This window comes from Suncus etruscus, chromosome 2, assembly GCF_024139225.1.
Source record: "Suncus etruscus isolate mSunEtr1 chromosome 2, mSunEtr1.pri.cur, whole genome shotgun sequence".
Classification (NCBI taxonomy): domain Eukaryota; kingdom Metazoa; phylum Chordata; class Mammalia; order Eulipotyphla; family Soricidae; genus Suncus; species Suncus etruscus.
Genome location: NC_064849.1, coordinates 168,743,506 through 168,762,293, shown reverse-complemented (window position 1 = coordinate 168,762,293; position 18,788 = coordinate 168,743,506). Strand labels below are relative to the sequence as shown.

The window sequence follows — 18,788 nt, the reverse complement described above, 5'->3', positions numbered from 1 at the left end:
AAAACAAATTGTGTTGGGAAAACTAGTTAGTCCTGTGTAAAAAAAATAATGTCAGACACCTACTTCACATCTTATATAGAAGTCAATTCAAAACGAATTAAAGATCTATACCAGGTATCAAACTATAAATGATATTGAAAGTCCTAGCCAGACCAATTAGGTAAAGAATTTAAACTGGAAAGAAGTAAATTATCACTATTTGATAGTAGCATAATCTTATAGATTAAACACCCGTTGTTTTCCCAAAATACCTTCACCAAAACTATTAGAAATAGTAGACAAATTCAGTAAAGTTATATGCTATAAAATCAGCATACAAAAATCTGTAATTTTTTAGCTACAGAAGTCAATATACTGATAGTTCAGTTATGAACTAAAGACACAAATGAAAACTCTGCCTAGTTCAGTTCATGCTTTATGACCATTTCAGAAAACTTAGACATAGCTGACTCCAGTTTAATCCTTTGTCCCCTAGTCCCCTGAGAACTGCCAGAATTGATTTTTGAACAAAGCCAATAATAAGTCCTGAAAACTGCTGGGTATAGCTAATCAATATGTTATGAAACTTGTGAATTAAAGACACTGATCTATTTTCTTTTAGTGTCAAATGCTGATTTGAGTCTGAGGGTAATAGTTTGGTATATTCTTCATATTCTGTTGATATTTACCTTCATTTTAATATATTGCTTATATTTTAAAATATAAAAATATCCAGGATATACTGATGTTTATGTTAATCAACTGCTCAGTTGTAATCAGACTCAACCATCAAATAATAATATTTAATATCATAATTTTTTTCTCTTAATTTATACTTGACTATGTCTCTGAGTTAAATATTGCTTAATCTCCATTTTAGGAATCCAACTTAGACTGGATACCTTTCCTCTATCTGAACAACTTTATTACTGTTAATATTTATTTTATTTTGTGGATATACTCTAAATGATGCTCCAGGGTAACTCATTGTTCTGCAGTTAGAAATAATTTCTGGATTAAACAACATGCTGCTCAACAACAGCTGGATCAAAGAGCAACTCAAGGAAGAAATAAAAAGATTCCTTGAGACAAACGATAATGAAGAGACAACTTGTCAAAATTTGTGGGACACAGCACAAGCAGTAATTAGGGGGAAACTCATAGCAATACAGGCTTATGTCAGAAAAGAGGAAAATGACAAAATCAACAATTTAAAGGATCACCTTAAGGAACTGGAACAACTGCAGCAAAGAAATCCAACCACAATGAGAAGTCAAGAAAAAATAAAAACCAGAGCAGAAATAAACAACATAGAAACTAAGAAAACAATACAAAAAATCAACGAGTCGAGGAGTTGATTTTTTGAAAAAATAATCAAGATAGACAAAACACTGGCAAGACTCACCAAAAAGAGGAAAAACATCCAGATTAATAGGATCACAAATGAAAGGGGAGAGATTACAACAGAATCCAAAGAAATTCAACATATCATGAGGTCATATTATGAACACCTATACTCAGTTAGGCTAGAGAACCCAGTAGAAACCGACAGATTCTTGGAAAAATACCAGCTTCCAAGACTGGAAAATGAAGATCTAGAAAACCTAAACAGGCCAATCACTTCAGAGAAAATTGAAGATGTAATTAAGAAACTCCCTAAGAACAAAAGTCCAGGTCCAGATGGTTTTACAGGTGAATTCTATCAAACATTCTGGGAAGACTTACTACCAGTAATCCACAGGCTCTTCTAAACCATTGAAAAGACAGGAACCCTCCCCAACTACTTTTATGAGGCTAATATCACACTCATTCCCAAAGATGGCAAAGACAGCACCAAGAAAAAAAACTACAGACCAATCTCACTAATGAACATAGATGCAAAAATTCTCAACAAAATTTTAGCAAACCGAATCCAGCACTACATCAGAAAGATTATACACCATGACCAAGTGGGTTTCATCCCAGGAATGCAAGGATGGTTCAACATATGTAAATCAATAAAAAAAAACATGATTATATCAATCGATGCAGAGAAGGCATTTGACAAAATTCAACACCCATTCATGTTGAAAACACTTAGCAAAATAGGATTAGAAGGAACCTTCTTCAAGATAGTTACAGCTATCTATCAAAAGCCCACAGCCAACATTTCATCAATGGCGAAAAATTGAAAACATTTCCACTAAGGTCAGGAACTAGGCAAGGCTGTCCACTCTCTCCACTCTTATTCAATATAATCTTAGAAGTCCTAGCAATAGCAATCCGACAAGAGAAGGGAATCAAGGAATCCAAATTAGGAATCCCTTTTTACAAATGATATGATGATATATACAGAAAAACCTAAAGAGTCCACAGTAAAACTCCTAGAAACAATTAACCAATACAGAAAAGTGGCTGGCTACAAAGTCAATACACAAAAGACAGTATCATTTCTCTATACAAATAATGAAGCAGAGGAGAGAGAGATTAAGAATTCAACCCCACTTAAAATAGTAACAAAAACATTAAGTACCTAGGAATCAACCTTACAAGGGAAGTGAAGGACTTATACCAGGGAAACTTCAAAACACTCCGGAAAGAAATTGAAGAGGATCTAAGGAAATGGAAGAACATCCCATGCTCAACTGCTGGTGGGAATGCCCCCTAGTCCAACACCGATGGAAAACAGTCTGGAGAGTCCTCAAGGAACTCAGAATTGAGCTGCCATTTGACCCTGCAATTTCTCTCCTAGGTATCTACCCCCAAGTAGGAAGGACATTCATCCCAAAATATGTGTGCACCCCATTATTTATCACAGCACTCAGTATAATAGCCAAGTCTTGGAACCAACCTCAATGTCCAACAACAGATGAGTGGATCATTAATATGTGGTATCTATACACAATGGAATACTACATGGCAGTCAGAAATGATACAATCACAGACTTTGCAGCAACGCGGATGGACCTAGAACATATTATGTTAAATGAAGTAAGCCAGAAGATGACAGATAAACACAGAATGATAGCACTATTCTGAAGCACCTAGAAACTACACCATATATACAACTAATATTCAAAGATAAAATAACAGGATTTAACAGGGTAGAAAATCCAAACAGTGTAACATCACACATATACTGGGGAGTAGTGCCCAATACACATGAAAGAGGAACAACATAAACTCTTGACCACACATTATACCATAAAGAAACCAGCAACAGAAGAAACAGCAGTGTAGAGAGAACAGGTATGTAATCAGCCTGTTACTACAAAGGCCCATAATAATCTCCTAGATTACAAGATTACAGGTAAAGAATACCATGGGAAATCACTGACTCAAATGGAAGCATTTCAAAATAATATGTGTTAATGCCATAAGCTTACTATATTTAAAGTAACCTCTCAACTGTCCTATTTCTCTACCCCGAATTTCAACTTTATTAGATTTGGTCAATATCAAAGTAAGTACCTATGGTCTCTTTTGAAGTACAACCATTTCATTTCAGAGATGAATGAAAGACAGTCATTTACTAATGACTCTGACAATAGAGATATCAGTTTTGATGAAATAAATCATTATTTTACTGCTCTAGTTTTGAGCCAGATGTTACTGATCCAACTTAAAAGTGAATATATAGCCTCATTTTTCTCCTAAAGTAACCTCTCAGCTTTTTTGTCAACAGGCATTCTTGGATACAAAGGGTGGACAACCAAAGATGTCATCTCGGAGCCAAGCCACACGAGATACCATACCCAGGTTGTGTTACAAAAATTGTCGCGATAAAACTCTTTAACATACCCTTTATCTCTAGGTTATATCTTCTTTTAGGACCTGAATCATGTGACCAGCCAGACCACCGAAGCAGCAACTGTGACCTACAGACTTATACTGCGGGGCCTACTCATCAAACATATTCAAGCAAAATAAAATGCCCGTGCTCTTCTCTCCTCTCTTCTCACTACTTCTTTTTTCTTTTTTCTTTCTATTTAATCTTACTTTCTCTTTTCTTCTTTTCTACCCCTTCCCCCTTTTAGTAATCCGACTATCCCTTCACCCCTCAATACCATCCAGATTTTCACCTTATTAAAACTCTTCACCCTCAGTTCTTAATCTATCAGGAATCAAGACTGACCTCCTACCCCAACGAACCAGTACCCAGCACCCAATCGAAGGGACACCCACTCAAACCCAAACCTTGTCCCCAGCAGGAAAAAACAACCAACACCCTGCTGGCCCACACTGTATAGCCCTTCCTACCAACTCTTTCTAACGTGGACTGTTGCTGGATACCAGTCTTAGCCCTAAAAGGACTCCCAATGCAAGAACTCTACCCAAGACCCCCTGCCACAAATTCTTTACCAATTTCAAGAAAAGAAGGGTGTGTGATGGAAAGGTGCCTGGGCACCTACACCTCACAAGAAAATCTCAAAAGTCAATGGGGAAACCTATACTTCCATCATAAGACCTGTATAACACTACCTCTTTATTTTTAATTCATTTTTTAAAATCTATTTTCTTTATACATATGTGAGCAAATACATTTTTATTTCTATTTTCATCTTTTTTGGGGTGAGTAACTCGTTTTTCTGCTCTTCTCTTTCCACCCCCAAATACACCGGCAATATAATGAAGCACCATTTCTTCCTGCAAAGGCACACTAAAAAGGGGGAAAGCTCACATATATAAACAAGCTCTTATCTACTAGGGATAAGAACTCATACTTATTTACAATACAGGGGAATTTCGCACCTTGAAAAATACATCATGTGGACCCATCTTAGACTCTAGGAGATAAGACACCGACCTTCAAGCCTTGAACCCTGAATCCCAGACATAGAAACGACACAGTTCTTCACAACAGCTACAGGAACCAAATCCCATCCATGACATCCTGAAAACTGCTCAAACACTAACAAGTGCCAGCTCTAATATGATATCCTGACAACGAGGAAATTGGGAACAAATGAACATAAGAACAGGTTATCCTACCTCACCAACTAATGATAAGACAAAATCAGAAGACTTTGCAAAAGCCAAGAACGTGATCTACAGATGACTGGTTGATAGAACTATGACCAGACAGTATTATTCTGGGACCAACAAGAAAGCCCTAGTCTAGGGTTTGTTCTACAACCTGCACATCAACCATGATCTCTAATTCCAGAGACCTGACTGAGACAATTGCAACTGAATAGCTCTTCTGAAAACATAACGAAAGACGATATTCCAGACTCCATTTGAGGTTTCGCACAAGGGCCAAGACCACCAAACACAGAAGACAATTAAAATGACACTGAGGAAACAGAACTCCTAAAATCACGAAGAAAGACTTCATCATAAGTTCCACTCCTTGACCTGTGCAGAGACTGAGATTTCTAGATATAGAGGTCTGATTTTATCATCCACATTGGAGCAAAAGTCTCCCATACAACACAAAAGCAACAAGGGGAGAGTAAATGAACTTGAGAGGAGTCTATAGATAATCCCATGACAATATATTCCAAGGGTGGAGAAACCCTGTATCTCTTAGGCCAAGGGATTCCCAATATTTTCTGTGCCTATGCAGGAGGGGGAAAAAAGAAAGAAAGAGACAAAAAAGCAAAAAATAATCTTTTTTTTTTTCTTTTATCTAGTTTTTGTCGATTTCTTTGTTTGGGGTGGGTATTGAAGTAGATGTACATTTTTTATTTATATATTTGCTTTTTCTTCTTTTCTCTTCCTCCTTTTTGCACTCTGTCATGTTTTTTTATCTCAAGACCATGGCAAATATGTGGTGCATATCTTTATTGCTGCAGTACTCACTGGATATCTTATTTGATGCTTCTTTTTGAATGGTTCTGGTGTTTCACCTTCTTTTTTCCCCTTCGTCTCTCAAACCGAGGATGAGAGCCTCTAGGACTCTGCCCATTGTCAGTGTAGTTGATTTTTACCCCATTTTATTACTTCTCTCTTCCTCAAATAAAACCACATAACTTGAACTATCTAGTCCCACCTCCTAATTAGAGGGGGAAGTAATGGAGGTACCAAGATCAAACAGTTATAAGATCACTAAGTAATAAACTAGACACAGAGGGGACCACTCATTCTAGCACTCCCTGGGGTGAGGGTAGGATATGGGAGGATGGGAATGGAGGTGGAGGGAGGACAATTCGGTGATGGAAATTCCCCTGATTCAATGTTAATATGTACCTGGAATATTACTGTGAACAATATGCAAGCCACTATGATTAAAATAAAAATTATATTTAAAAAAAAGGAATAACTCCTGGAAGCCTGGTTGACCTATAAGGGGTGACAGGGCAGTTTTGAGGTCTCCCACTATTATTAATTTTTAATTCTGTCAAGTTTTATTTTTTACAAAATCTCAATAACAATTGATATAAGAGGAACGATTACTATATTTTAATTTTTTTTGTTTTTTTTTTTGGGGGGGGGGCACACCCATTGATGCTCAGGGGTTACTCCTGGCTATGTGCTCAGAAATCACTCCTGACTTGCGGTGACTATATGGGATACTGGGTGATCGAACCGTGGTCCATCCTAGTCAAGGATGTAAGGCAGATGCCTTACTTCTAGCACCACTGCTCTGGCCCTGAGTTTTTTTTGGGGGGGGGGAGTTATTTTGGTATTTTTTGATTGGTTTATGTTTTGAAACAGGAATTTATTAATTTATTTTTAGATACTAATGCATCTAGGCCATAGACACGTTTTGAAGCTTATTCTCTGTTTAGTGATCATATTGAACTGATAAGTAACGTAAATCAAAGCAACTTGATCCCACTATTATTTTGTTGCTATTGATTTCTTCTTTCAGATTTGTCAATAATTGTATTAAATATTTTGCTGGTACCTCAGAAAAAAAGAAATAACTCCTGGAAATATATGAGGAACCATATAGAATGCGAGGGATCAAGTCCAGTTGGGTCGCATTCAAGACAAGCACTCTATTTAATGTTCTACTGTAACAGCCTACCTCTCTTTTCTTTTTCTATTGCATTCTAAAACCCTAATATACAAATAAATAACCCCATTATTTATAACATTAATTTTTCAAGTTGGTTGTTTAATTTTTAATATAAATTCTTTATTTAAGCACCATGATTACAAATATGATTATAGTTGAATTTCAGTCATAATCAGAACACCCCCTTTATCAGTCAACATTCCCACCCCCAATGCCCAACTCTCTCCTTCCCATTCCCTGCCCATGTTCAAGACAGGCATTCTACTGCAGTTATTTTATTTAAGTTTAGTAAGCTCTTCTTTGGACACTTGGGCTCAAAAAAGGTTAGCCATCACTGACTTATACTGTATAATGCAAAGAAAATTAAACTATATGATATCTTATTAATCTATATAAACTTTACCCCCCGAGCAGTTTGAGAATGATTATTAATGGAAAGGGAAGTTCACGAGTCCCCTTCCCTGATCCACCCCTCTGGTGCAGAGTGGGGTATGGTGGAGGCCTGGGGTCCCCTTTAAACCTCTCCCCGGCACCCACTTTGCTGGCACCCTGGGCAGGCAACCAGGGATAACCCTGGGGTCCAGGAGGAAGGAGAGAGAAGGCTATGGGGAGGGGCAGCCAGAGACCACATTGTCTCCTAAGCTTGGCCAAAAAGCCTACAGCATGGAACCATGCCATTACCCATGTCGCCTGCTGAAGCTTCCTGGTTATTTAATTTTCATCATTTTTAAATTATATTTATTTAAACACCTTAATTACAAATATAATTGTAGTTGTATGATTACAGTCATGTAAAGAACAACCCCCTTCACCAGTGCTGGATTCCCACCACCAATTTCCTAGATCTACCTACTCCCCACCCCACCCACACATGTACTCAAGACAGGCTTTCCTTTTTTTTAAAGCTTGTAAAATTACATTAAGCTACTCTATAAATGTATAATAGGATATAAGAAAATTTCAATTTTATATACATGTATGATGATATAAAAAAAACTTCTATTTTTGTTTCAAGCTGTTGATTGATTTATTAACAGCTTGTTCAACATCAAGTTGTTTCATCATGAAAAAGTATATTGACACTCTATCTTCATATATGGAATATCTTAATAGATCCATATTCAAAATTGTCCTTTAACAAAATATAATTAAAATTGGATTGGGAAATTCTGTCATTTTAAAATAAGTAAAACAAATCACTTCTCCTTTGTAATCATTAATTAATCTTAATTTGGTGTTGATGATTCGATGAAGCTGTTCTAGATACATTTCCAGTATTTGGCACATCTTCAGAAATAGACCCATTGCACAGAGAGGTTGTCTGCTTCTTTATTTGTGAGGGATTTCTCCTAAATAATTTTTGGCAATTTGCTGATTTCTCAGCAATATTTATAAAAAAGCAAAGCTTTTCTCTTTCAATTGTCTTATGTCTGATGTCACATCCTACTGTCCTAAGTATGCTTTCTTGCTTATGTTTTGAAATTCAAGACTAGCTATAATGAGCAAAAAAGAAAAGAGCTGAAATGGGATTTCTGATGAGAAAAAAAGTTCAAATAAAGCAGGATACTAGTTCTTTCACTGTGTTCTGTTACTGTCAAGAAGAATCTCAGAAGATCTTAATTTTTAATAGTGATCTCTGTAAGAGTTTAAAAAAGCCATAGATGAATGGTCTCACTAATCTATGGGTTTTAAGAAAAATAAAAGACATTTTTGCAATAATAATTTTCAGACACAAAAGAGAGAGGGATGGAAGTTACAGCTCACCTCATGAAGCTCACCACAAACAGAGATGAGTTTAGTTAGAGAAATAAATATGTTTTGAACTATCCTAATAATGAGAATGTATGAGGGAAATAGAAAGCCTGTCTAGAGTACAGGCGGGGGTTAGGTGGGGAGGAGGGAGATTTGGGACATTGGTGATGGAAATGCTGCACTGGTGATGGGTGGTGTTCTTTACATGACTGAAACCCAAACACAATCATGTATGTAATCAAGGTGTTAAAAAAATTATTAAAGAAAAGAGTTTGAAAAAGCACTGTTTGTTTTCAGAAGCACAGATACTTTCAATCAATATGTGCATGTATTTTCACTGAATATTTACTTTAAATTTGATATAACCATTATATTTCTTTATTCATTTTTATACATCTTCTTTCTTAGATACTGGATATGCCAAAAACTCAATTTTTCTGATACAAATTTTGGGGCGTGTATCCAATATTAAATGCCTGTTCTCTAGTATGATACTTATAGGTTCCTTAGTACCAAGGATTAGAATGCTTGTATGTATCGATATGACGTTAGAGGAACAAAAAATAGGAGTCTGGCAGTGATGGGTGTCCTGACTTAATCTTGCAGAACTGGGAATTTTGTAGTGAATGTGGTATCTGCGTGGTCAAGTTCATGGGACACAAACATTAACATTGAGAGAATGTAGCAGGGCTAAGTCTCCAGTTTAGTAATATGGGTAGTGCTGGCGTGGCTGTGAGAGACCTGGTAGAAGATGGCCAACAGTGGAATAGAGGCTAGGTACAAGTGCTGCTTTGCAAGAAGACTCATGGAGTGGTGCTCTGACATGTCCCCATAGCAGAACTCAGAGCTGTGAGCATAGTTTAAACCCATCTACTTGGCCAAGCTTGTGGGACACAGAAATTGTGTTGAGAGAGTGAAGCAAGGGTAGTAAGGCAGGGGATCTCACAATTTGGCCACACAGGCATTGATGGTACAGCTATGAGAAGACAGCCAGCAGTGACAGAGAAGGCTCTACTTGCAAATATCCTTTTGTCTCACATTAGCAACCTGATTACTAAAGGGAGGAGAGACTCAGTCCCAGCCAGCATATTGAACTAAGTTTCCTGTACCCAGATAAAAGCTTTGCCTTGACATAGGTAACACCAGAGACCAGCAGCTGTGGTGATAGTGGCAGTTATTGGAATCAAAAGACCTATTGTAAACTCAGGCTCATGCACCGAGAGAAGAATACAGCCACTCTTCTTTGTTTCAAAGAATATTTCTTCTAGGCAAAGAGCCCTACCACAGCACATACAAAAACACCACCACACTGTAAAGGTCACAAAAGGAAAACAACATAGACCTTCACAGCAAAAAGTAAATGAATATGGTAGTTCTGAAGATGCAACAAACATAAAAAATCTATATATCTTGTATGATAAAAGACTTTAGAAGGTAAATTTGTAGGATGTTTAAGTAACTCAAATAAGCCATGGACAAAAGAAATGAACAACCAATAGGATATGAAAAAGAAGAAAATGACAAAAGAGAAACATTCAAACAGAAATAATATGACTAAAAATATTGTAGATTAATTGAAAAAAATTCTGAAAGGCCTCACCAGTAGAGTAACAGTTACTAAGGATAGAATCAGTGAGCTGGAAGATGAGCTGCATAACAACAGTAAATTTGGAAAGATGCCTTAAAATAAATAAACAGAAGATGGAAAACAATGCTCAAAATAAACAGACAGACCTATGAGATAAATTCAACAGGGAAACCATAGGAATAATTGTAGAGAAAGAAGAATGAAGAAGAAACATTGAAAGATATAAATGCTGAGAAGTTCCAAGAAATAAATAGTGCATGCACCCACATCCTGGACATATGAAAATACTAGCTAAAAGAGACTCAAATAAAGGTACACCAAGGCACATCCTAGTCACAATGATGTAAACAACAGATAAAAAATAATACTAAAAGCAGCAATATCAAAAAGGGAAATTATAAAGAAGCATCCTTAAGATTTACAGCACATTTATCACAAGTAACACTCCAGGCCTGAAGGCAGAAGAGGTTTAGTAAAAAATGACATTGAGACTAAAGGCATCTTCAAGGAAGAAACTGCACTTTTCAACAAATGGAAGCAGAGATAAACAGATGGTAATACATTAAACTGAGAAGCTTCTGCATCTCTAAAGAAATAATGCCCAGGATACAAGAGCCACCCACCGAGTGGGAGAAACTATTCACCCAATACCCTTGATAAGGGGCTAATATCCAAACTATACAGGGCACTGATAGAACTCTACAAGAAAAAAAAATATCTAATCCCATCAAAAAATGGAGAGAAGAAATGGACAGACGCTTTGACAAAGAAGAAATACAAATGGCCAAAAGACATATGAAAAAATGCTCCACATCACTAATCATCAGGGAGATGCAAATCTAAACAACTATGAGGTGCCACCTCACACCCCAGAGATTGGCACACATCACAAAGAATGAGAACAAGCAGTGTTGGCGAGGATGTGGAGAGAAAGGAACTTATCCACTGCTGGTGGGAATGCCGTCTAGTCCAACCTTTATGGAAAGCGATATGGAGATTCCTCCAAAAACTGGAAATTGAGCTCCCATTTGATCCAGCTATATCACTACTAGGAATATATCCTAGGAACACAAAAATACAATACAAAAATCCCTTCTCACACCTATATACATTACAACATTATTTACAATAGCCAGGCTCTGGAAACAACCAAGATGCCCTTCAACAGATGAATGGCTAAAGAAACTGTGGTACATATACACAATGGAATATTATGAAGTCACAGGAGAGATGAAGTCATGAAATTTTCCTATACATAGATGTACATGGAATCTATTATGCTGAGTAAAATAAGTCAGAGAGAGAGATAGAAACAGAATAGTCTCACTCATCTATGGGTTTTTAGAACAATAAAAGACATTTTCGCAATAATTCTCAGAGACAAAGAGAGGAGGGCTGGAAGGTCCAGCTAACTTCACGAAGCTCACCACAAAGAGCGGTTAGTGCAGTTAGAGAAATAACTACACTGAGAACTATTATAACCATGTGAATGAATGAGGGAAGTGGAAAACCTGTCTAGAGAACAGGTAGGGGGTGGGGTGGGGTAGAGGGAGATTTGGGACATTGGTGATGGGAATGTTGTACTGGTGAAGGGGGGTGTTCTTTACATGACTTAAACCTAACCACAATCATGTTTTTAATCAAGGTTTTTAAATAAAGATATTATAAAAATAAAAAAGAAAAAGAAATAAATATCTAAATGAAATTAACACCTTGCCATGATTACTTCAACAGCCAGACTTTCATTCAGGTTTGATGGAAGGACAAATTGCTTCACAGAAAAACAACAGTTCAGAGATTTTACAGATTCAAAGCCAATCTTAAAAAACTGAAGGGTCTACTTTAAGTCAAGTCAGACCCCATAAGCAGAACAAATTTCTAAAAAATATCACAGTATTCCATGACACTCAATATTAAAGACTAAATTTCACTCAATGCTAATGACTAAATGCACCAGTTAAGATACACAGAGTGGCAATATGGATCAGAAAATTGAATCAAACATTTTGCTGCCTGCAATAAACACATTTGATTAGTGACAGCAAACATTGACTCATTGTCAAAGGTTGGAAGAAAACCTTCAAGCAAAAAAAAAAAATCCCTTAGAAAGGCTGGAGTAGCCATACTAATATCAGAAAACAGAGATTTCAAACTTAAGAAGGTTGTATAAAACAGAGGCAGTTTTTTCTCAATAATCAAGGGATATGTACATCAGGAAAAATCACACTCCCAAACATGTATTTACCCAATGAGAGTAGAGCAAAAATACTTAAAAAATTGCTAATAGACTTAAAGAAAGACATCAAAAGAAACACATTAAAAGTGGAAAACTTCAAAACCACTCTGTCATCCCTTTAGAGATCAACAAACCTAAAATTTAACAAAGATAGTAAAAGAGTTTAGTAGCTATATAGGGCTCTTAATCCTTCCCAATGCTCAATCCTCACATTTTTCTACAATGTACATGGGACATTCTCTAAGATAAACCACCAGCTGGATCATAAAACATACCTCTATAAAATCAAGAAAGTACAAATTGTATCAACTATTTTCTCCAGCCATGATGCACTGGAAGTAGAAGTTATTTACAAACAGAAATTAAGAAATAACTTTAACCTGGAAATTAAACAGCTTCCACTTTCCACTAAATAAACAATAGATCAGAGAGGAGGTAAAAAGATTCTTCAAAACAAGTGAAATAAAAAATTTAAGAGGAAAATGTATAATTTTGCAAGCATTCATCAGAAAGAAAGAAAAGGCCTACATAATAACTTAATGGTACAGCTCAGATATTGAAAAAGAAATTGGAAAATTACCAGTAAAATTAGCTGAAAGTAGACAAGTGAGAGAAATAATAAAACTTAGATTAAAAAAATGAACTGGAAACAAAAAAAATTCAAAGATCAATGAAGGCAAAATTTGGTTTTTTGAAACACAAGTAAGATCAATAAACCATTAGCAGAACTCACAAAGAAAGGGAGAGATCAAATTTAATAGGCAGAATCAGAAATGATTTGTATGAGAGAGCTGGGATTTGCATAACACAAGTTTTGTGGAGAATGCTCTCACGTTGTCATAGGCAGCACTGATAAGCTGCCCTGTGCCTGTAACATCTTGTTTAGTACATTCAGCTTATGTGTGATGTCAACAAGAAAAGCTAAGTCCATCAGTCATTTGTGATCATTCAACTCAGAAACAGCATTCCCATTCTTCTCCATGAAAGCTTTCACTTCTCTCAACTCAAAAAATCTTTTCAGGACATTTCCCCTGCTGAGCCAATGTACCTCAGTAAAACAGAGCACATCTCCATATTCTGACTCCATTTCCTCTAAAACAAAAGCACGGAACCTCCTGTGCTTTAAGTCCCTGAATCTGATTTGGTTGATGCATTTCACAACAGACATCACATTGTCACATGGCAGGCATTTACAGCAAAGGGCCTGTTGATGGATAATGCAGTGAAGAGCAATGGCCTTCTCTACACCCTCCTCTTCAAGTTTTTTTTTTTTTAATAAGTGCCACCAGTCCATTTTTCCTCCCTGTCATTGATGGCACGCTATTGGTTAGTTATTATTCCAACAAACCTCTTCTATGGCAAACCTGCATTCTCAATGGCACCACACAGATGCCAAAATATCTCATTAGTGGTGGTCTGGTCATGCATTGGAATTATTGTGAGCCAGCTCCTCTGTCAATTCAAAATTGCAATCAACACCATGGCCATAAATTGTGAGCTGCACAGTGTCTATTATATCTGTGTCCTCGTCAAGAGCAACTGAGTATGCATCAAAACATTTGGCTTTCTCACACAACTGATGATAAATGTCACTTGACATGTCAGAAATGCGCTCTGCCACAGTGTTGGCAGAAAGGCTGATTTTGCTAAACTGACCTTTCTTTTCTGGACAGATAATACTTGCAGCCTGTAACATGCATTTTTCAACAAACTCTCCTTCTGTGAATGGTTTCCCTGCCTTAGCAATCATTTCACTAACCATGTAACTAGCTTCGACTGATACAACATTCTCTTTGGTTGCTTTCTTGAAGAAATCTTGCTGCCTCATTAGACATGCTTAAGACTGGCAGCCTGCTTAGCTCTCTCATTTCCTTGATATTTTGCACATTCCTCAGCAAGTTTAGTTGAATAATGGCATTTCAAGTTGTATTCCTTGTGCACTGCAACTTTCTCTGAGAAATTAGACATGTGTGGATGCCCCTGTGCTCATCAAAGAAATACTGCGTCTCCCACTTTTTCTGAACTTGTCTGGGCTCATCATCAATCTTTCTCTACACTGCAGGCTTTGATGAAGTCATGATGAAGGTATGACAAAATCCAATTTTGTAATAAACTTCTCTCCCTTAGGCCTCTGATAATCCAAGGGACAGCAGGCTGGAGCAGCGGAAATGATGTCTGTGCTAGGCGCAAAGTATTTGCGATTATTCGGTTAATGAATATTTGCAAAAAAAATCACATTAGTAAGAAAAAATCGCAAAAAATCGCATTAAACAATTGCATACCCTGAACGGAACTTCTCGGGGTATGTGAATGTTTAATGCAATTTTTTTCTTACTAATGAGATTTTTATTGCGATTATTCAGTAAGTGAATAATAGATGAACTTCTTAAAGCAATAAGGGAGAAAACATCCTCAAGTACAAAGGAAAGAGCATAATAATCAAACAAGATATCCCATTTGAAACCATTAAGCAAGAAGACAGTAAAATGACCCAGAATATACTACTCATCAAAATTCTCATTCATATGGGATGGAGGACTAAAAACATTCTCAGACAAAAAAGAACTCGCATTATTTGCGCAAAAAAACAGGTTCTAAAAGATATACTCAAAGATATTACACAATCCAAACCCCGATTGTAACAACAACCACCTTACACAAACGACTGCACAACAGCACTCTCTAGAAATAATCTCCTTAAATGTCAATGGACTAAACTCTCCATTAAAAGACACATAGTAGAGACTTGAATTAGAAGACAAAAACTGGATTTCTGCTGCCTGCAAGAAACACACCTACAAGTACAGGATAGACACAGGCTTAGAATAAAAGGATGGAAATTAATTAATCAAGCTAATGGAAAACAAAAAAAGCCAGGGCAGCCATTCCTTATCAGACCAAATTGCACTGAACCTCAAGAAAATGATCAGAGTCAAAAAGGGTCACTACTTATTGATCAAGGGAATGCTAGACAAAAAAGTAATAACTCTGGTCAATATTTATGCACCAAACACAGAGCCAGCAAAATAAGTAAGGCATTTGCTCACAAACCTAGAGAAACATATGAAAGGTAATGTGATAATAAAAGGAAATTTCAATACTACACTATCACTACTGGACATCCACCAGACAGAAAACTAGGAAAAAAATCAGAACCCTAAATGAGAAATTAGAAGAATTAGGGATAATAGACTTATAAAGGGCCCTCCACCCCCAGAAAGCAGAATACACAAATTTTCAAAGTGCACATGTAACCTTCTCCAGAATAGACCATGCCTTAGAATATAAATCTAACTTGCATAAAGTCACAAATATAAAGATTATTAGAAGTACCCTATCAGATCACTATGCAAAAGAGAACAAGATTGACTGTAAAAAGAAGCTATGGAAAAAATCTAACATCTGGAGATTAAACAACATGCTGCTCAACAACATATGGATCAAAGAGTAAATCAAGGAAGAAATAAAAAGATTCCTAGAGACAAATGATAATGAAGAGACAAATTGTCAAAAATCTATGAGACACAGCAAAAGCAGTAATTATGGGAAACTCATAGCAATACAGGCCTGTGTCTGGAAAGAAGAGAAGGACAAAACCAACAATTTAAAAGGACACCTTAATGAGCTGGAAAAACAGCAGAAAAAAAAAAAAGCCCAAACACAACCAGAAGATAAGAAATAATAAAAACCAGAGCAGAAATAAACAACATAGAAAATAAGAAAACAATACAAAAAAAATTAGATCAGGAGTTAGTTTTTCAAAAGAATAAACAAGATTGACAAACCACTGGCAAGACTCACCAAGAAAAAGAGGGAAAACACCCAAATAAACAGGATCACAAATGAAAGGGAAATGATTACAACAGAACCCCAAGAAATCCAACACATCATGAGGACTTATGAACAACTATACTCAGATTAGAAAACCCAGACGAAACCGACAGATTTCTGGAAAAATATCATCTTCCAAGACTGGATAAGGAGGATGTAGAAAGCCTATACACCGGATAATCATATCTGAGGAAATTGAATCAGTAATTAAGAAACTCCCCAAGAACAAAAGTCCAGGTCCAGATGGTTTTACAGGTGAATTCTATCAAATATTCCGAGAAAAATTACTACCACTGATCCACAGACTCTTACAAAACATTGAAAAGACAGGGATCCTTCCAAATTCCTTTTATGAGGCTAAAATCACACTCATTCCCAAAGATGAAAAGACACTGCCAAGAAAGAAAACTACAGACCAATCTAATAAACATAGATGCAAAAATCCTCAACAAAATTTTAGCAAACCGAATCCAGCACTACATAAAAAAGATCATACACCAAGACCAAGTGTCAGCCACTTATCACAGGTTTTAAATTGCTTTCTACCTATTAGACACCTGGGAAATTCCTTTAATTTTCCTCTCTAAATTAATTCTTAAATAAAGAGAAATTTTGATTTTTTTAGAAAACTCACACTGTTTCATTTGAATATGGTAACCTAATTATTAAATTGGAGCTTTGTGAGTAAATCAAAGCTTTGTTTTGTTTTGTTTTAAATTTTAGAGTAGTAATAATATTAGAAATACATCTTAGCAAACCTAAAATATAGGTATCAGAACCCTGGGTCCATGTATTATTTAAATGTGTAACTCCAATAGGTATAAAATTTTGATGCCGAAAGCATCCATTCTTATTTATTGAATGAGATGAGAGTTCTCCCAGTCAGCTATCACTACACTGAGGCATTTCTGCCAAAGATAATAGAGCTGACCTAAATGGATGGATCGAGGTCAGCAGAAAAAGTTAGTGAATAAGATGAATTTTGAATGATAAGAGAATAAAGTAATTGTAAGAAGGAATAAAATAATTTCATGAATATATATGAATTATATAATTTTGCTCAATATAAAAAGAGTAGAAAAATGTTAACAAGGATCCAAGTAAATGTATCATTAAGAATAGAAACTTTTTCAAAAATAGAAATTATTTCCAGCTAATGCATAAAACTAAAAAATATTTATGAAGTGTGTTAAGCATAAAATATATTTTCGTTTTTAAAAATTGTATCACTTTACCATGCCATATATATATGTATATGTATATATATATATATATATATGTATATAGGTTTTGGGGCCACACCCAGTGACACTCAGGGGTTACTCCTCACTATGCATTCAGAAATCGTTCCTGGGAGTCCTAGGAAGACTGTAGGGGATGCTGGGGGATCGAACCTAGGTACTTCCTAGGTCAGCACATGCAAAGCAAATGCCCTACCACTTGTGCCATTGCTCCAGCCTTGCCTAAAATACTTTTTTTTTTTTTGGTTTTTGGTTTTTGGGTCACACCAGGCGGTGCTCAGGGGTTACTCCTGGCTGTCTGCTCAGAAATAGCTCCTGGCAGGCACAGGGGACTGAATATGAAGTTGACTACCTTCATTTTTCTATCTGTTGGACATTATTAGTGACCTCCATGTCTTACAACATTTTATTTAGTAACCTATTAGGTTGAATAAAAAACAATTAAGAAACACTAAATAAAAAGAGAGTACAACTAAAGGCACTGTGGGCTGATTTAGTTTCATAATAGAATGGGCATTTTTGGAGAAAATTTATCCCATCACTCAGAATTTGAATATTAACTAAAAACAAATTTATTCAATATGATATATAATAAATACTTGCTTTGCTGTGATTTTACAGCTCTTCAGATAGATGCCTCTTAAAGCCTGATTTTAAAGAGATGATGATACTTATACACTTATAGCTACCCCCTAGTACTTACAGCAACAGCCTCCAGGATTTGCTTAACAGCATCTGCAGCATCTCGTTCACTATAATATCCCTTTTCCACAATCCTAAGAAAAGATGAAATGATTGTCAGATACATGCAATCATTTGAGTAGGTTTAAAAATCATTCATGGAATTAATGTTAATGAAGATGCTCTCGAAACTGCAATAATCAGCTATAACTCCATGGGAAATCGTCTCATATCTGTAATCTAGAAAGCCTTGGGTTTACTTATACTATTTCCTTGTATTAAACTGTTCTTACTAGTTAAGGAATTCAATGCTTTTAAATTTCACAGAGGACCGTAGTGATAATATAGGGGGAAAGGTTTTTGTCCTGCAAGCAGCAACTCTGGTTTGATCCCAGGCATCCTGTATAGTCCCCTGAACCCAGAGAGAAGTTATCTCTGAGTGTGAGTGTGAGTCAGGAGCAAACCCCAACCACTGCTGAGTGTGACTAAGCCCCCACCCCAATTTAAATAAAAGAAGCTGGAAGCTGGAGTGAT

General features: G+C 36.2%; 1 protein-coding gene across 1 annotated transcript in view; it reads right to left on the bottom strand.

The window, feature by feature from the left end:
- CAMK4 (calcium/calmodulin dependent protein kinase IV) overlaps positions 1–18,788 on the bottom strand; it is a 311,178-nt gene that overhangs the window by 80,891 nt on the left and 211,499 nt on the right. Inside the window, exon 5 of the mRNA XM_049769138.1 lies at positions 18,277–18,349. Coding sequence (XP_049625095.1) covers positions 18,277–18,349 — 73 coding nt within the window. The remainder of the gene's footprint in view (positions 1–18,276; positions 18,350–18,788) is intronic.